The following is a 20,930-nucleotide window of genomic DNA, read 5'->3' as shown; positions in this document are numbered from 1 at the left end:
TTTGGAAAGTGGGGAGGAAATAATACAATTGTAGCATTTGCTAAGCAGCATCAGCTGAACGTTGTAGTTCATCAGTTAAATCAGCCCTTATTGAAAATCAATGGCACAGACAAAACTGATGCTAGAGAACTCCACATTTTCTACCATAAAGAACATTATGACAGCATTAGAAAGATCAATGACAATTCAAAACCCCTGCCACTTTGGCATGCAGAGAATTGGGGAACCAGTTAAAACAATGTGGCATACCCAAACTCTAGCAGCTTAAATACCTTAAAATTTAACAAGCATTTCCTTCTACAGGCAAAAGCACTGAAGCATATGGCCTAGTTTTCTGGCCCACCTCAATTTCTCCCACCCTTTCCCTACCCTATACCTATTTTTTTTTTCTAATCCTTTTTGTTTTTGTTTTGTTTTGACTTTTGAAAGGCACTAAAAAGACCTAGAATTCACCACACCTTTAAGTTCTTTAAGAGCACAAAAGGGTGCTTAGAAAATCTTTTGCTGTTTATTTTTGGTTTTTGGTTTTGCTTTGTTTTTTGACTTTTGTTTCTTTTGCTTTTCTTTAAAACTAAACTAAGTGACTTTTCAAAGACATTTTAAGTATATGCTGTGGGTGAGGCCATCGGGCCTCAGAAGCTACCAGAATTCTTTTTTTTATTCTTTCTTTTTGAGAGAGGGTTATTGAACCCTATTGCTTGATACCTCACTGAAAACACTGAATATTGAATCTTGCTAATTGAAGTCTTATTTCTTTTTGATGAATTAATCACCACTTTAAGTATCTGCTACTGTTATACTAGAGAATTCATGTATAAGATGATGTGGTCTACTTGCTAAAAGAAGATTATGTAACAATGTCTAATATAATCAGCTATTTATATTCGTTTATTATTTATATGTCATTATACTCTGGGTATGGTTTGGAATTATTGTATATATCACTAATATATTCTCAGTTATGCAGCATAGCACGCATTTTCACCATCATACTGTCTTTGGTGAAATTAATATGAGATTTTGGAAGTATGGAAACTTATCATTTCAGAGACTAACTTGCTGTGAACTTTGATGCAGGCCCTGGAGAGAATATATGTGCAACAAAAGGAGAGACAGGTATACGTAAGTCCATGGTTTGCTTATGATGGTGACTATGTAGAGCACAATTACTAGGCACAGTCCAGTATTCATCCTCTCTCCCTCCTAATTTAACTGAACTTATTTATCTTTTTTATCTCACTCAGTTGAACTCACCTGTGGCCTAGCACAATCACTGGCTGTCTCAGAACCATGAGATATGGTATGATAACCTTTCCATAACATTTTCAGGTATCATGAACACATACTAAATTTGACTTTGATCCAGACACATGGTGGTAAAAAGTGTTACAGATTGCATAACTACCTCAACCCTCTATTAGAAGTCTAAGGATATAAAGGAGGGAATGGAATGGAATTTATTAATTTGATCATTGACAATGCTATGCTATGGTTTAGTAAAAATACAGCAATTCAAACAGTTAAAGAAGATAATCCAGCTTTCCAGACCAGAATCCAGTTTCCTCCTGATGACATCTTACCACTTCAAGAAGACAAGAGAACTCAGAGACTTTATATGAACTGTTTTGCTTTATTAGTTTTTACTATCTCCTTTCTGTTATTATATGCCATCTGTAACATGTACTCTCTGCAGAGGCTCTCCTTTTGCAAGACTAATGTCAAAGCATCGGTTCATGAGGACAAAAAAAAAATCGCCCCTCTGGACAAAACTTTCCTCTCTTCCTTTTCTATGTTGTTGTTCACAAATTATTAGTTATCAATAGTTATTATATTCTTTTTACTGTTCCATCAAGGAAACATTTTGTTTCTTGAGGAACAAAAGGGGGGACTGTAATGATTGGAATGATGCCACCTACTGGAGACCATGAGGAAAATGCCTCAGAGGCATTGTGGCTTTTCCTTGGCGTCAGGAAATGACGTTTGCTCATGGGTGCTGTCTATCAAGGCTACCAGCCAATCAACTTGAGGAGCCTCCTATGGTCTGGGAGGAGACAGGAAGGAGGAAAGAGAGCCTGTGCGGAGAGCTCTGGGTTTTTTTGGGCTCCTGACTGGATGGTGGTGGTGGCGGAGGACTTCACAGGAAATTTGAGGAAAGATAGGAATGCCAGGCTGTTAGAATTCTGTTCTCAATCTTTTTCTTTCTATTTTCCAATAAATCCTTAAAAACCTAAACTTGTTTTATCAGTGATTTTAGTCAGTTTCCCCCAAAACTGAGGGAACCGATTAGAATCCACATTTAGAATCTTAAATTACACAATACTTTCTGTTGTCTTTCCTTATATTTTCTTCTGTGCATTAAAAAATGTTTTTATGACCATCTCTTCTTTTTGTTTTCAGCAATGCAATCTCGAAGTACTTTTAAAATAACATTCCTAAGAAAGATTTTTATTAAACAATTTACCCTTGTGGCTAACACCAATGATGTGGAAAATAACTTCAATATTGTCTTTTTGTTTCACTATTAGGCCTTCAAAATATTTTGGCATTTTAATTTCAATATATATAGTACTCAAATTAATGTTAGCCTGAGTTTATTTCTTCCCAAGTTTCATACAGCACCCTGGAGATTAATGCTAAAGCACAGACCCTATACAAATAATGGGGCTATAGAGAGCTTCTGTATTAAGCATTATTATATTAGGGGAAAGTTGTGAGAGGAAGTACCTAAGTAGCCATAGAACACTCAAGGGAGAACCACTGCCAGCAACTCCAGATCGAAAAGAGTTCTCAAAGAGCCAGACCAGAGGGTTGATGACTTGGGAAGCATGAATGGAACAGTATCTTGAGATTATATTGTTTTTATATTTGTATCCCTTGCAACTAGTAAGGTACCTTGCATGTTATGGGTGTTTAATAGAAGTTTGTTGAATTTAGTGGACTTAATCCATGTCCCTTCTGAAATGCCAGCTCCTGAATACTTGGTACTCCCAAACTTCACAAATAGGACTCTTTTATTAAGAATAACAATTTATAAAGTAAATGATGGAAGCTATGATATAGTGATATTATACCTTCAGACTAATAAATACATAATAATTTCTCTGTATTTCACCCCTTCAGAGGAGTTAGGCTGATAAATATAACTATTTGTAAGACATATTTAACTTTTGAGGTCCCTGACACATCACACTGTGAATGAAGAATTACATTAAATATAAATTCAGCAGGATAGCTTAAACTATTACCTGTTTTGTGCAGTAAATGTTTCCCTTTGAGGATGAAGATCACTATAAACCACTCTAATGAGGTCATGCTGACACAGTGCTCCCTCTGTCAAGGCCATGGATCCAATAGTTGAGGGCTATCAAAAAAGAAAGACAAGGCATACATTACAGAAAAGAGAAAAAAAAAAAAACCAAAATATAAGATGGCATCCATAATAATTTTTAAAACACTAACTTTACATAACTATAAAAGGTGTTTTCAAAGCATTACTTCTATCCTCTTTCCATTTTCCTCCATATATAAATTCTACAATTCTTTGTAACATCATGTAAAACACCAGTGAGAATTGGAATGACGGGGCAGCTAGGTGGCGCAGTGGATAGAGCACCAGCCCTAGAGTCAGGAGTACCTGAGTTCAAATCCCGACTCAGACACTTAACACACACTTACTAGCTGTGTGACCTTGGGCAAGTCACTTAACCCAAATTGCCCTCACTAAAAAAAAAAAAAAAAGAAGAGAATTGAATGACACCCCCTGCTGGGAGGGAGATTGTGAGCTCTGGCCTGAAAAGAAACCATGTGACTTTAGCGTCTGGAATTGACCTTTCTGGGGTTTTGAAGGTCAGTTCTGCATCAGGAAGTGATGTTTGCTTGTGGGTCCTGTCCATCAAAGTTACCAGCCAATTAGCTTGGAGCTGTGTGTGTATGGACAGCCCTTTTTCCTGTTTCACAAAAGGTTCTGGGAGTAGCTGCTGAAACGTTGGTCTTTGGTCTTTTTGGGTTCCTGACCTCAGCTTGGGGGGTTGGATGCTGGGGTCTATTAGAAAGTTAGAGGAAGTTTGCCTTTTACCTCTCTTTCTCTATTCACTAACTTCTGTTTGTTTTGTTATTGTTGGCTTTTTTTGGTGAGGCAATTGGGGTTAAGTGACTTGCCCAGGGTCACATAGCCAGTGTCTGAAGTCACATTTGAACTCAGGTCCTCCTGACTCCAGGGCCAGTGCTCTATCCACTGAGCCACCTAGCTGCCCCTATTCACTAACTTCTAATGCACTTTAATAAATACTTACAAGTCTAAACTCTTGCTAAAGCTTCTAATTTAAGGTGACCACTCAGATTTTAGACATCATAGCTAGAATTTTAGGCCTTTACACACCTACAATTTTTTAAAAGATTATGTAGCTTCAATTTTTGGAATGAGTCAAGAATGACTCTGAAACTTATTGAAAGAGGAATCCTTAACCTTTTTCTTGTCGTGAAGATCTTTGGTAATGTGGCAAAACCTATGGACTTCTTTTTGGAATAGCGTTTTTAAATGTGCAAAAAAATACATAGGATTACAAAGGAAACCAATTACATAGAAATGTAGTTAGCAAAATATTTTTTAAAACAGGTTCATAGGACCACAGGTCAAGAACCCCAGTGCTTAGAGAAAGAAAACCTGTTGAAAATACCAAAATAAGAATGTATCAGTTATAGTTTTGATTTAAAGTAACTCTTTTTGACATCCAAAATAAAAAGAAACAATTTTTTGAAGTGAGTACATTATACAGATAAGCATCCTTTAAAAAGACTAGGCCCATCATCATATTTCTCTCCAAATTAAACTATTTAGATAGTTGGTTTCATATTTTCAGTTATAAACCTACCATTTGTTAATTTATACCTCACTAACCTCCATAATCTAATTTAAAAATATTTTTCAGAAATACTTTACTAACAAAAGAAATAACTGTCCTTAATTATGTGTCAAGAATGATTTATTGAAAGTTTTCAAATGAATACTTCTTGATGAGCTTCTAAGATAAAAAGAATATAATTTGAAACTACTAGAAAGGAGTTAAATCTTTAAATGATCCACTCATCCTATTATAGATCAGAAACTTGATTCAATACATATCTTCATTTATTTGTTTGTTTTTTCAACATTGGTAGAAAGGTAGGAAGAGTCATCAACAAAATTCTCTTATAATTTATTAGTACTACATTACCCATCAGCAATATTAGTGATAATAAATTGCTGGTCTATTATACTTCTTAAGAGAAAAAGAACGATACCACTAAAGGGCTAGATTACCCTGAAGAGCTTCTTTTTTTTATTCTGAATTTCATAAACAATGAATAAAATGAGAATTTTCATATATATCATAGAAAAGAGGACTATTCAAGAAACTATGAATTTTTATTACATATAACTTGCTTTTTAAAAAGTATTTAATAAATTCAACACATAGCTTTCAAAGCTTTCCTGCTCATCTGTGACTCTGTCTGCCCTTCCTTTAGTCTTCTCTCTCTTTTTTTGGAAACCCAGAACAGATACATTTAATCTGAAAATCAGCATTTATAATCACTATCATTTTTCTAAGGAAATAAAGGGGGAAGGGAAAGGAAAGGGAAGGAAAAGAGGAAAGAGAGACTCTTTGGGAGCTCCCAGGTGATACAAAAACAAGAAATACCAATAAAAATTTATTCTAAAAAAATACAGCTTCCACCCAAAAATACCTATTCTCAAAACTGAACTCTTCCCATCAAACACACATAGTCAAGCTACCCAATAACCAATGTACAAATAAAGAACACATTTTTAAAAATAACTAACCCAAAAGGATGAACCAAAAGAATAAAAAGAAAAACCTAACTGGTAAATTTATATTATTTTTCAGAATATCTTTCTTAATTCTAGCCATTACAATGTCCAACTGCAAGCTTTTACTTTTAGTTGTTCAAACAGCAAGATGCAAGTGACAATGTATCTTGTTACAATAATGTGCATGTAACAATGTTTACCTCTGGCATCAAAGAAAAATTAGATTTTCATTTCCTCCTATATAACAATTATTCTTACTCTTACTCACCTCATGGTATATTGAAGGCTTAGATAAGGAAGGGATGGTAAAAGATAGCACTTTATTGTTTCCATCTTTATCTGCAATTTCCTAAGGTTAAATAAAAAACATACATAACATACATATATAAGAATTAAAAAATGTCAAAAGGAATAATTATAATTTTCTTTATTTTAGGGACACTATTAGCAAGCCAAGAAGGGATTTTTAAAAGCTGAGATACAAACTTCTATCTCCTAATTTCTGAAACACAAAAAGATGTAGAGCTCTTGTAACCTAAGCTTCATTCAGTGAATACAATCTTCTAATAAGATGTATAAATAGCATATTTCACATAAGCACATTTTACCAAGAAGTCCTGCACTGAATTGATTATGAGACTATGAAGAACTGGAAACAAGGAAAATGAAATTCAACAGAACTCAAATATTTATAAAGTGGCTACTTCTAACTGTGCTGAGCACAGTTAGGTGCTTGGAAAAGGCATAAAGATTAAAGACACACCTTTCTGTCCTAATGAGGTCTGTAGTCTTATAAATGCATACTCAAATAATTACAATAAAAATAATATGTGATAGGTACATTAGAAATGTTATGAAGTGTTACAGAGGTCTGAGGAGGAAAGGTCATTACCAACTTGGGGAGGGGGAAAGGAAAGGGACAGAGATTAGGGAAGTCTGTATGATGTAATTAGCATTTCAGTTGGCCTTTGACAGAGCTAGAAAATGCAAATATTTTCACTGAATGGCAAGTAGTCTAGTTTGGTTGAAGGGAAAAGTAAGGGGAATTTTATTTAGATATGGTACAACTTTGCATTCCAGGCAAAAGAGTTTGAAGTGTATCTAGAAGGTCATTGAAAGGTTCTGAGTAGAGAGAAATATTACACAACAACTATCTGTAACTGGCTGTGGTGTAACCGTACTGGAGTAAGATCTATTAAGAAGCTACTGTAATTATCTTTCTTTTGTTTTTTTTTTTTTGTTTTGTTTTTAGTGAGGCAATTGGGGTTAAGTGACTTGCCCAGGGTCACACAGCTAGTAAGTGTTAAGTGTCTGAAACTGGATTTGAACTCAGGTACTCCTGACTCCAGGGCTGGTGCTTTATCCACTGCGCCACCTAGCCGCCCCTTGTAATTATCTTTCTTTCCTTTTTTTTTTGGTGTGGCAGTGAGGGTTAACTGACTTGCCCAGGGTCACACAGCTAGCAAGTATCAAGTGTCTGAGGCCGGATTTGAACTCAGGTCCTCCTGAATCCAGGGCCAGTGCTTTATCCACTGCACTACCTAGCTGCCCCTGGAAGCTACTGTAATCATCAAGGAAATAGATCATGTAGGCCTTAGTGGGACTACAAGGAAGGAAGCAAATTTCAGGAATATTAAGTAGGTATAACTGACAAGAAGAGGTAAGGGAAAGAATACAGATTTAAGGATAAAACCAAAGGTGGTATGTGTGTGTTTTTAAACATGCTAGAATAGTAAGTAGTGACACTAGAAAAAGAAATTGGTTAGTTAGAAGAGGGGTAAGTTTGGGGGAGCAAGGTGATTAACTTGGACTCAGGCATATTAAATTTGAGGTACCATTAGGACATTCTGGTACATATGTTCCATAGATAGCTGGAGGTATGAATCTAGGTTTAAAGAGATACCAAGGCTATTAACATAGATTTGAGAACCTAAGAATGTTAAATTTACTTAAAAAATATTTTTATGCATATCATCTGTTTTCACATCATCTAGTTTTCCCCTTGACAACTCCCAGAAAGCCATCATTTAAAACAAAAAAAGTTTTTTAAGAAAAAGAGAAAAAAAGTCAGCCAAATCCCCATGTATTTTATAATTTTGTAACTCAGTCTCAACATTTAGTTCTTTGTATTTACACTGCTGCAGTCATTATTTTCCAGGCTCTGTGTACCAAGCTGTTGTCTCTTTCTTGCATTACTTTCATTTCTTTTCCCTGTTTTTCCTCTGCCTCTCTTATTTGATTTTGGGGGGGGGGGGTGGTGGTGAGACAATTGGGGTTATGTGACTTGCCCAAGGTCACACAGCTAGTAAGTGTCAAGGGCCTGAGGCTGGATTTGAACTCAGGTCCTCCTGAATCCAGGGCCGGTGCTCTATCCACTGCACCACCTAGCTGCCACTCTTATTTGATTTTTAAGATTTCCCCCCCTTTTCAGGAATTCTTTTTTAGGCCTGAGACCAATTCACATTTTTCTTTGAGGCTTTGCATATAGCTGCTTTGATCTCATTGTCTTCTGAGTTTTTGTTTTGATCTCTGTTGTCACAGTAACTTTCTATGGTCAGTTTTGGTTTTTTTTCATGTTTGCTCATTTTTCCAGCTTTTAAAAAAACCTTTTAATTTTATGGTACAGTTGGGTCCCACTCCTGAGGCAGAGGAGGCATTGTCTAAGGTTTTCTTTGTGATGCTGTGTTCAGAACTAATTCTTTTGGTTTGTAAGTTTTCCATTCTTCCAGTATGGTATGATCTAAGGAGAGCTGTGGTCACTGCTCTCCTGGCCTTTGTTCCATTTTGTGAATGACCACAAGCACTCTTTTTGGCAATCGTCCAGATTCCCAGCTCTTGGTAGTGTTCTTCCTAAGTTTGGGACCATGACCCAGAAGCAATGTATGGGCAATATAACAGTCCTACACCCAGTGCCAGCAAAGGATCTTCTGTAATCTCCTGACCAACTTTCCAACCCCTTTATGTTTGTGGGCTGAGACCTGGAGGCTGTTGCAGTACATTCAGTTACCCCCACAACCTGCTGCTGGGTTACACCAGGTGCAATCTGCTACTACCTGCCTGGTGTAAGGGTTCTCTGGCTTGCACCAGGAATTAGGACCTCACTGCTGGCTTGTGCTAGGGTGTCAGGTCTTGAAGCTGGCTTGTTGGGGGTAGCCAGGGCTGCATAGCCACTCCACTCTCACTCCAGGGAGATAGATCTTTGCTGCCAACTGTCTAAGTTCTCTTAGGCAGGAAAATTGTTTCAGCCATCTTTCTGTTAGTTTTACAACTACAAAATTTGTTTCAAGGGGAATTTGGAAGAGCTTAGGCAATTTCCTGCCTTCATTCTGCCATCTTCTTTTGCCTTAATCTTTGTAATTTAAATGATATTATGACTTTTTGTGTAATGTTAATGTATTTGTGGCCTCAGATTTTCATTATTTCATCTAATGTTTATTGAGTTACTTTTCTCTGCACAAGACTCTATGACATACAAAGACAAAGACATTGAGCATAACCTCAATTTGCTTATAGTGTAGTTAGGCGGTTAAACATGTACAGCAATAATTGCACTACAAACCAATATATAAAAAATACCATGAAAATGGTTTTTAAAAATTCTATTATTAGGAGCTATTTTGGCCAATTATAGGACAATAAAACTAAGAAACCAAGTAAATGGATGAATAGTTACAAAAATATAAATTGCCCAGATTAACAGAAGTGGAAATAGAATACTTAAATAATTCTATCTTAGAAAAAAGAAATTGAATGAGCCATCAATGAGCTCCTTGATACATTCACAAATGAATTCTACCAAATATTTAAAGAACAATTAATTCCAATACTAGATAAACTCTCTGGGAAATAGGCAAAGAAGGAGACCCTCCAAATTCCTTTTAGCACACTAATATGCTGATACCTAAACCAAGAAAAGCAAAAACAAAGAATGAAAACTATAGACCAATTTCCCTAATGAATATTGATGCAAAAAACTTAATAAAACCAAACCAACGGAAATCATATGATTATCTCAATAGATGCAGAAAAATCTTTTGACAAAATACATTTATTCCTATTAAAAACACCAGAAATCATAGGAATAATGGAGCTTTCTTTAAAGTGATAACTAGTACCTATCTAAAACCAACAGCATGCATTTTCTGTAATGGAGATAAACTAGAAGCCTTTCCAATAAGATTGGGAGAGAAGCAAGGATACCAACTATCACTGCTGTTATTCAATACTGTACTAAAAATACTAGGTACAGCAAGAAAGAAGAAAAATAATTTGAAGGAACTAAAAAGGCAATGAAAAAACAAAACCATCATTCTTTGCAGACAATATTATGGTATACTTGGAGAATCCTAGAGAATCAACTAAAAAACTACTTGAAATAATTAACAACTTCAGCAAAGTTTCAGCATACAAAATAAATCCACATAAACCATCAATTTTTCTATATATTGCCAACAAAGTCCAGCATCAAGAGAAAGAGAAATTCCATTTAAAATAACTGTAGATAATATAAAATACTTGGGAGTTTGCCTGCCAAGACAAACCCAGGGACCACATGAACACAATTACAACACTTTTCATACAAATAAAATCAGATCTCAACAGTCTGAAAAATATTAATTGCTCATTATTAGGCTGAGCCAATATAACAAAAATAACAATTCTACCTAAATTAATTTACTGATTCAGTGCTATACCATACTCCCAAAAAACTATTTTATAAAGCTAGAAAACATAACAAAATTCATCTGGAAGAACAAAAGGTCAAGAATATCAAGGGAATTAATGAAAAAATGTGAAGGAAGGTAGCCTAGCTATACCAGATCTCAAACTATATTACATCATCAAAATAATCTGGTACTGGCTTAGAAATAAAGTGGTGGATCAGTGGAATAGATTAGGTACCCAATATAATGATAAGTACACAATATGACCATAGTAATCTACTGTTTTATAAACCCAAAGATCTAAGCTTTTGGGACAAGAACTCACTATCTAACAAAAACTGCTGGAAAAATTGGAAAACAGTTTGGCAGAAACTATGTATAGACCAACATCTCACAATATACCAATTTAAGGTAAAAATGAGTAGGTGATTTAGACATAAAGGGTGATCTCATAAGCAAATTAGGAGATCACAGAATAGTTTACATGTCAGATCTATGGAGTAGGGAAGTTTATGACCAAACAAGAAACAGTGGGCATTACAAGATATAAAATGGATGATTTTAATTATATTAAATTTAAAATGTTTTGCACAAACAAAACCAATGTCACCAAGATTAGGCAGAAAGAAAAATTTTTTTACATTAAATATCTCTAATAAAGATCTCATTTCTCAAATACATAGAGAACTGAGTCAAATTTATAAGAATACAAGTCATTTCCCAATTGATAAATCGTCAAAAGATATGAAGTCAGTTTATAGATGAAGAAATCAAAGCTATCTATAGTTATATCTAAAAAATGCTCTAAATTAGTACTGATTAGAGAAATCCCAATTAAAACAACTCTGAGGTACTACCTCACACCTATCAGATTGGCTCCTACAACAGAAAAGGAAAATGATCAATGTTGGAGGGGATGTGGGAAAACTGGGACAATAATGCATTGTTGGTGGAATTGTGGACTGATCCAACCATTATGGAGAGGAATTTAGAACTGTAACCAAAGGGTTATAAAACTGTGCATACTTTTTGACCCAGCAATTGTACTACTAGATCTGTATCCCAAAGAGATGAAAAGGAAAAGGACCTATTTATACATAGATATTTATAGCAGCTCTTTTTGTGGTGGCAAAGAATGGCAGAATAAGTTGTGGTATCTGATGGAATACTATTGTGCTATAAGAAATGATGAGCAGGATGCTTTCAGAAAGACCTTACATGAATTGATGCAAAGTGATGTGAGCAGAACCAAGAGAACATTGTATATAATAACAGCAATATTGTACAATGATCAACTGTGATAGTTATGAAAAGACTCATGATGAAAAATGCTATCCATTTCCAGAGAAAGAACTGATGGAGTCTAAATGAGATCAAAACATCCTATCTTTCATTTCCTTAATTTTTTTGTGGATTTGTTTTCTTTCACAACATGACTAATATGGAAATTGTTTTGCATGATTACAGATGTATAACCTATATCAAACTGCTTTCTATCTATAGGAGGAGGGAGAAAATTTGGAACTAAAATTTTTTTAAAACCAATGTTAAAAACTGTTTTTACATATCATTGGAAAAAAAATTCCAAAAAAACTTAAAAGTTAAGGTGACAAGTATATTAAATATTTAGTCCATACCCAGTTTAAAGTAAATCAATGAAAAAAAAATCTAAAATTTTCATATTTCCCCCTAAGTATATTTTTATCACGGATCTAAAATTATTACATTATTTTCAAAGGATTTGTTTTAAATTCACTTAAAGATACAAAACAACTTCTCAGAGCTCCTTTTACTTACCAAATTATAGATTCCTAGTAGCAGTGCTTCTATGCAACCATTACTCTGTCTGTCCCGGCTAACAGTAAGACGTAAATAAACCCATATCAACTCTGGTAAGAACTGCAGAGTGAATCTCTTGAGCCGAACTTCAGAACTACGATATAGCTCAAAAAGCTGGTGACAGACAGGCTCTAGGAGCTAAAGGAAAAATAAAACAGGATAATTACAACCACCTTTTTTGGTTACTACTACATAGAAGGAAATGAAACAAATATCCACGCAGAAATAGAAAAAACTCAGTATCTAGCTTGTTGTGTAATTTTAATTCATTTCAATCACATGACATCAACCAAATTAGGACTTCTGATTCCAATATAGGAAAAGAGAGACAGAACTAACACAAGAAGGACCAGGTATGTCAACTGATGCAAAAATTTTGTTTTAATTTTATTTTGAAATAATTTTCATCCCATCTCTATTTTTTTGCCTTATGGCTAAAAAAATAATTGCACTGCATTAATTGTAGCAGCTTGGTCCTTTGAGGTATTCTAAATTTTGTGAATTTTTAGTGCTAACCTATTCAATAAAAGAGGTTCCCCAAAAGAAAAGAGTTATAACATATTGGAATACATATTGGAATACCTTTCGATTATACTCTAGTAAGGGTTATGAAAGGAGAAAATAGCAACTGACCCTTACCAAATACAATAATAATTCTTCAAGTTTTCCTTTCCCTTATTTTCTTCTTACCCTACTTGATAAAAAGCTCCAGTCAAAAACCAAAAAAAACCCCCACCAATTTATGTAAATAATTGGAAATAAAATCGCCTTTGCTGTTTACCTCACATTTCATGTAAGATTATAATGAAAGTTACAGGTCACTCCATAATTGAGAACAAAAAGTTGCTAATAAAAAGAAATAGATGAGTAATGCTATGGGTGGGAGTACCTCATTTGAATGGGCCAGGATACCTCAGAAGTTTTCTGGGATAAATCAAAGAACTTTCTCCTAGAGAAACTAAACCAAAGGACAGACACACCTAAAGAGATAAGTGGCATAGGATCTGGACTGAGTTAGCTCCAGGACTATCACACTTCATTCTAGTCTCCCCCACCCCTCAGGGAGAAAAGATTAGGTGTGGCTGCTGCCTTTGTGGCATGAGGGGGACAGACTTGGCTTGAGAGATCCTGAGCCACCCCTCACCCAACCTCCCCAGGCCTATACCAGTGGAGGATGGTCCTCCCTCAATAAGGGAACTTTCCATAGTTAGATGATCACCCCATCAGACCACCACCATCATCGGTCCTCTATCCTGTCTCCAGCTCAGGAAGAAAGGTATCTCAGAGAGCCACACCTCCATGCCATGCCTTCTCCCTATGAGAAGAAGTCCAAGGACTTCTCTCTTGGTTTCCTTTCCCTAGCCCCTAAATAAACTATTATTTTATTCTAATTGGATTTGTGTGCAAGAGGGTGTAATTCTTTTTTTTTTTTTTTTGGTGGGGCAATGGGGGTTAAGTGACTTGCCCAGGGTCACACAGCTAGTATGTGTCAAGTGACTGAGGCTGGATTTGAACTCAGGTACTCCTGAATCCAGGGCTGGTGCTCTATCCACTGCGCTACCTAGCTGCCCCAAGGGTGTAATTCTTTAAAGAGGAATTCCTAAGAACCACTATCCCAAACCCCCTACCAATTTTCCCCATAACAAATATGGGGTTTTTTTGTTTGTTTGTTTTTTGGGTTTTTTTGGTGAGGCAATTGGGGTTAAATGACTTGCCTAGGGTCACACAGCCAGTAAGTGATAAGTGTCTGAGGCCAGATTTGAACTCAGGTCCTCCTGAATCCAGGGCCAGTGCGCTATCCACTGTGCTACCTAGCTGCCCCAACAAATATGTTTAAGAGAATTAAAGCAAATTTATAGCTGTGATTTGTTTCAAAAATTATCTTTATATAAAAACTTTTTAAATGCAGAAATATTGTTTTCATGTTCCTTGTAAATTCTAGGTAACCTGTAAAATAAATTTTTTCTTATTCTGAAATACATGGCGTAGAAACTGGAAATTTTATCAGTAAGACATACGCTGCCATATTTTTCCTGAAAACATTGTAGATCATGCCATACTAGTGATGGAGGAGGCTGAAAAGGTCAACAGAAAAACCTAAGACCCAAGCTCTAATTTAGATCTGAGCTCTAAGAGAGATTAAAACCCCAGTTATTGGATAACTTAAGACTTCAGTCTTCATTAATACAAGTCAGGGCCTAGGTTCTCACCACCCACATTAATCAGCACTCATAACAAGAACATAAAGAGGCAGGTAATAGAGAACTTAAATATAACAATGATACACAGACAGGGTATAGAAATTCTAACTGATAAATGAAAATATTTTGAAACTAGGCATGGGAATGAAAAGGTGACATGCACAGGAAAGGCCAAATTTGTCCCCAGATTCACCTTATGATGTGTAAACCCCCAAAACACACCTCCACGGAAAAAGGCACCCGCTTTGGGGGTTGGCTCAAGCCCCCAGGCGCTCCAAATTAGGAAAAACCCTCCCCTGTACCTCCCTAAGGTAGAGATGATTATAATGAGACTGATTATCAATTTATCCATATTATAAATATCTGTCTTTTCTTTCCCAATTGGAGAGACACCTCCATGGTGTCTTCCATGTGATCACTCACAGTATTGCAATAAAACTTGGAAAACTGAGTCACTGAGTTTTGTAATTCTTTTGGGATGACTCACAATCAATTTGACCCTAAATCCACCCCATATCACTAGCAATGAATTTAAAATGCAGACTGAAAAACTATCTGGACATGACAGTGTCAATCTTTTGTTTTTTACTAGGATTTAACACCGAAACTTTAAAAATGAAAAGTCTATAGCTTATATGCCGCATAATTATATTGAGACTAAAGGATTCTAACTACATCTGGGAGTCTGCTTGACTAGTCACACAGTACAACATGCCCATCCTATCCCCATCTTTATCTAAGGAGATGAAGTGTTCCTCCTTTCTCCAAGGCTAATATTCCACTGGTGTCCTTGGGTCCTATTTTTACCTGTTTCATCTGGAAGCTGATTCCAGTGATTCATTCCCTCTCTCATCTTCAAATTTTCCCTCTCTACTGAATCCTTTCAACTGCCTACAAAAATGCTCTGATTTCCTACAGACTTAAAACAAAATAAAAACAAAGCACTAACCTTAATTTGAGATATTACTCTTTATCTCTCTTCTTCACTAGTAAACATTTAGATTTATATTTGTCTCTGCAAACTCCTTAACCCCTTTCAATTTAGTTTTAGCATAATGCTCACAGAAGAGAGATCTAAATCTAATGGCTTTTTCCCAATCCTCTGCTCCCTGTTCCTGATTAAGGATTCTAGTGTGTGTGATTATACTATGGGGGAAATAGATGGGGGTTTGGGGTAGGGGTGGTTAGGAATTCCTCTTTAAAGAATTACACACTCTTGCACACAAATCCAACTAGAATTAAATAATAGTTTATTTAGGTGCTAGGGAAAGGAAACTAAGAGAGAAATCCTTAGACTTCTCATGGGGAAAAGGCAGGGCACAGAGGCATGGCTCTCTGAGATACCTATCTCCTCTAGCAGGAAACAAGCAGATACTTTTATCATCTCACTGTGGAAAGTTCCTTTATTGGAAGAGGATTATCCTACACTGGTGGTGGCTGGGGGAAGTTGGGTCCTCCCCATGCCACAAAGGCAGCAGCCACACTTAATCTTATCTCCCAGAGGGGTGGGAGAAAATGGAATGAAGGGTGGTGGTCCTGGGGCTAACTCAGTCCCAATCTGGTGCCACTTATCTCTTTAGGTGTGTTTGTCCTTTGGTTTAGTTTCTTGAGGAGAAGTATCTTTGATGTACCCCCAAAAACTTCTGAGGTACTCAGGGGTCCATAACAGTTTTTTTGTAAGTAAACTTCTTGAACTATGTTATCTTTCATTTCTGAAATCCTAGTGATTAGCACAGTGCTATGCACATAGTTCTTGTGGTTGTCTGTCCTTCATTCTCAAAAAGGATCATGATAATGGGATGATATATTGACTTGTACAGAATAAGATTTAAGTGAGGGAGGACCTTTATGCAAGATCACCAAGCTCACTCTCTCCTCCAGAGCCATCTGGGTCCAGTGGCAAGATATACATCAGGATGACTAGAGATAGCCATGGATGTTTATGGCAACTGAGGTTAAGTGACTTGCCCAGGGTCACAAAGTAGCAAGTGTCTGATGTGATATTTGAACTCAGATCCTCCTGACTCCAGGGCCAGTGCTGTATCTACTATGCCACCTAGCTGCCCCTGTGCACATAGTACATCCTAACAAATGGCTTATTAAATTAAAATAAATTGAAGATACGCTCTTTATGGTTATGCCTTTTACCAATCAATTTCTGGAATACAAACCACAATTTTATATCAAATGTTCTAAAACTTGAAATTACTAAATCCTACAATTCCACACTTAAGATTAATAGAACTGTTATGTAACCAAAAGAAAAGATAAATTAACACATATAAAATATTAATCTTTGGTCAGACTCAAGTATTACTATGAAGTAAATGATTGTAAAACAGGAACAAAGTTGAGAAAGATAGGAGGTATTCTGTTGTTTTAAAAATTAGGAAGATTTAGTAATAAAACCAAAAATGTAAATAAAAACAAAGAAAGGTTATGGGAAAGGAAAGTGATATAATTGGCTTTTTGTTCCAAAGCACATGGTACATAAATTCTCATTTCTTCTAATAATCTGAAATTCTCTAAGATTTTCATGTAGTTAGCCCTTCTCAATAGAATAGTAGCTCTGTAGTAGAATAGTAGAATAGCTCTGAGCTTAGCTCTGAAAACACTATTTGGTTGGAATTGGAAGAGACCTTAGAAATCATCTAATCCTACCCTTTCATTTTATAGATGAGGAAATGAAGGCTCAAACATACTGGTCAAGTAATTTCCTGAGAGTCACAAAGACAAAAGTAACATAACTAGGATTTGCAATGTTAATTCTGCAAGTATAATTTGTGAAAACAAACATAAATATTAAAGATTGACTTTCCGCCCTTAAAGGATAAAGTGAGAACATTCACAAGAATATGATGCAAATTCTGAAAGCAATTATTTTATTTGTTTTTGTAGGGCAATGGGGGTTAAGTGACTTGCCCAGGGTCACACAGACATTAAGTGTCAAGTGTCTGAGGCTGGATTTGAACTCAGGTCCTCCTGAATCCAGGGCTGGTGCTTTATCCACTGCACCACCTAGCTGTCCTGAAAGCAATTATTTTAAAGGAGAAATATCGCCATATTAAAGTCTTTACTAATGAAACACTTCCAAAGACTATCTTCACAAAGTTTTACTGGAAATAAAAAAATTAGTAGTCCATCAACAAGCATTTACTATGTGTCTGACACTGTGAATTGCTGGACACACGAGAATGGCAAAATCATTGTCTCTACCCTCAAGTAGTTAACACTTTAATTGGGGTGACAATATGTAAACAAACATGCACAACATGACGTATGCAATATAAACAGAAGGTAATCTAAAAGGAGAGGAACTAGGAGTGGGGGAAACCAACAAAGGCCTGTTTCAGACTATAATATCTGAACTGAGTCTTGAAGGAAACTAGGAGAGGGAAATGAGGAAGGGGGACATGTTGGGCATGGAGACAGCCAATGAAAAAGCAGAGTTTGGAGGGAGAACCATAAAGACAGGTAGGGGAGAATCAGGAAAGAGAAATATGAAATTTTAAAGAGGAAAGAATATCCAGTAGAAGGTGATTAACAATGTCAAAGGCTGTAAGAGAGGTCAAGAAGGATAAGAAATAAAGAGGATATTAGATCTGGAAATTAAGAAGTTATCAATAAATTTAGAGAGAACAGCTGAATGATGAGGTCAGAAGCTAAACTAGAGAATGTTTAAAGAGAGTGAGAAGTGAAGAAAGAGAGACACAAATTGTAGATAGCTTTTTCAAGTAGTTTAGCCCCCAAGTTCAGGGCATCATGATAGAGAAAGATAGCTAGCAGACTGAAGATTAGCAAAATGGTGGGGATGAAAGAAAGATTATCTACTAAAGAAGACAGGATGGAAAGAGTTAAGGGTTCAGAAAGAGCAGTTTACCCAGTAAAAATTTATATTTAAATAGACTGGCATTTCCCTTTATTCTTCATTGAAAACATTTAAATAACTACCAAGAAGATCAGGTTTTAATTAACAATGGGAAAGAAATACAAGGACTTCCCCTAAAGAAATAGACTTTTTTTTTTTTTGGAGGAGGAGAGGATGTTGGGAGAGAGCATGGGGAAGCTTGAGAGCCAGTAACTTTGTAACAGCAAAATAAAAGACTGTTAAAAATGATTCTGAATCTAAATTATTTAAATGAGTGTGCCCTACTAAAAATATTTTGCAACCCAAAAACCTTTTTTAAAATTACCTTTGGGACTGATAGAGGTAGCCTGTGTAGCAAATGGAAAGAGCTGATCTGGAAACCAGAACTCAAGTCCTACGCACCTCAGACACATACATGTTAGGTGACGCTGAGCAAGTCACTTGATTTCTCAGTGCACTAAACCAGTGGTGTCAAATTCAAATAGAAAAGGATCCCTGGCAGCAGCATGATGACTTAGACAACCACAAAAGTTACATTATCTATTTTGTACTGAATTTTTACTAATCACTTCCCCAAATACATTTTAATATGGTTTACCTGCACTAGAGAGGGGGAAGAGTTTGATACCTCAGCTCTGGACAACTCTCAAAGACTAAACTGCAGAGAAGGTGTTGATCTTCAATGATGCTTCCAAGAGGCTTCTATGCAAATGAAATCACAGGTACAAGTCTCTATCTCTGAGGATTTTCCAGGCTTAATTCTTGTTTTGAATCCAAATCCAGCTTCAGGTACTAACAAGGTGTGTGACCCTGGGCAAGTCAATGTCAGTTTCCTCATTTGTAAAGTGGGGATAGTAATAGCAACTACATCCCAGGGTTGTTTTGAGTATAAAACGAGATATTTGTAAAAAATGCTTTGCAAGTGTTTTAAAGTGCTATAAAATGCTGCTGTTGTTATTAGCATATAACAAAGAAAATAAACTGGTCCAGCTTTTCCCCCCTTACATTCTCCCCCTCAAATTTCCTTTCTACCAGTTGAAAGAAAGATAAGAAATTTTAAATATTGGAAAGGTTCAGAGTATTTCATTTTTCATAAGCAAGCACAAGAAAAATATTTTTAATAGTAAAAATTACCCATGTCCCAATTACACTACCATGCCCTATCCCACCAGAAGATTATCATCACTGGAAAGGACTTTTCTTACAGAACCATACTATCAGAAACATCTCTGTCAGTGAAGTCACAATCATTAGTTCCTTCCACAGAGAAAAAACATAAAGATGGAAAAATAACATTTCTACTGAAAATCAATAAAAGCAACATGTTTTATATTACTGATTAGTTTTTTAAGCTACCTTTAAACAATTTAAGTTTTAATGCAAATATTTAGAGGATGATTTTTTTATCCAATCAATTCATCCAGTGTTACCCACCATATACGTGGCATAATAGTAATTTTGAGGAAATTACAAATAACATCGAACAGACCATGACTGCCCATGAAGAGTGTACACTCTAAAGAGAGGGCAAGACATAAATTAATTTTTAATAATAAGCAAACTTTAAACATTAAAACAGCACAAAACAGTAAGGGGTAAGGGAAATAGATATAACCTTTGAGTCTGGGATTCTGAAAACTGTTACTTAAGCAAGTATATACACTTTCTTAACTGTACTTGGGTAAATTTTGAAACGCTAGAAATATACTGCAAAGAAAAAAAAGGGGCCATTAAGTGTAAACGTAACTGCTGCTACTACTTATAAGCACAAGGCCAATTCGAAGCCATACCAAGATTAGGTGATGGGGGTTGGGAGAGAGGGAAAGAGAAGGGTGAAGGCAGCAACAGGTCAGTAAGCAAATTTTTAGTTATACAGAGAAAATAAAGAAGCACTTTTAAGTCAAGCTGCTTGTTAGGAGAAGATTACCTGAACTTCTTCAAACTCACTCCAGTAAACAGCAGAGGCATCGAGGAGGCTGTATCTGGGAAGATAAGAAGCTACTTTCCTGTGTGTTCCTTTCATTGTCATTTTAAAGCACACAAGAAACCAGTGGTGATCAAAGTTTTCCCGACAACTTGTGTCACATTATATTAAGTTTAACATGTGATATGAAAGTGATGTGTGTATATTTCCAAGAGATTTAATGAAATCTAATAAATCTTTTCCTTTACCTTCCATTATGCCCTACAGAGCTAAGTAATTAGAAAACCTCACTCCAATTTTATGGATCTGAACTATTAGGATTGAAATGTTTCCTCTTTTTTTACCAATATTAAATTTACCACTATGTTGTTGTAGTCATTGTTATAAGGAAACCGCTAATTTAATTTTACTGATTAATTTGAATAGACTTTAGTTATATGTCATTATAAGTTGATGAATATTAAAGAATGCTCATGTAAATTTTAATGAATATTTGATCTACATATTGTTAACACTTGGCTTCCAGAAAATGAAACTTTCACTGCTCAAATCTAAATGACCTGCTGTGAAAATGGTCACTGAAATGAAGAGATTAAAAGACAAAATGGACTAGTCTTTTCTCTGT

At 35.7% G+C, this 20,930-nt stretch overlaps 1 protein-coding gene across 6 annotated transcripts in view; it reads right to left on the bottom strand.

Annotated features, from left to right (window-relative positions):
* The window catches only part of FAM126B (family with sequence similarity 126 member B), a 77,543-nt gene that overhangs the window by 21,030 nt on the left and 35,583 nt on the right, over positions 1 to 20,930 (bottom strand). For 5 of the 6 annotated variants that reach the window (XM_043991673.1, XM_043991672.1, XM_043991677.1 and 2 more), the window contains exons 6-8: positions 12,271 to 12,450; positions 6,078 to 6,158; positions 3,246 to 3,361 (exon numbers count right to left, since the gene is read on the bottom strand). In XM_043991673.1, the coding sequence (XP_043847608.1) occupies positions 3,246 to 3,361; positions 6,078 to 6,158; positions 12,271 to 12,450 (377 nt within the window). Of the gene's footprint in view, positions 1 to 3,245; positions 3,362 to 6,077; positions 6,159 to 12,270; positions 12,451 to 20,308; positions 20,364 to 20,930 lie in introns of all 6 variants that reach the window. The other variant, XM_043991676.1, reaches the window with a different exon arrangement.

The sequence above is a fragment of the Dromiciops gliroides genome, chromosome 3, assembly GCF_019393635.1.
Source record: "Dromiciops gliroides isolate mDroGli1 chromosome 3, mDroGli1.pri, whole genome shotgun sequence".
NCBI classification, from domain to species: Eukaryota; Metazoa; Chordata; class Mammalia; order Microbiotheria; family Microbiotheriidae; genus Dromiciops; species Dromiciops gliroides.
This window is presented reverse-complemented; position numbering and strand designations above follow the sequence as displayed.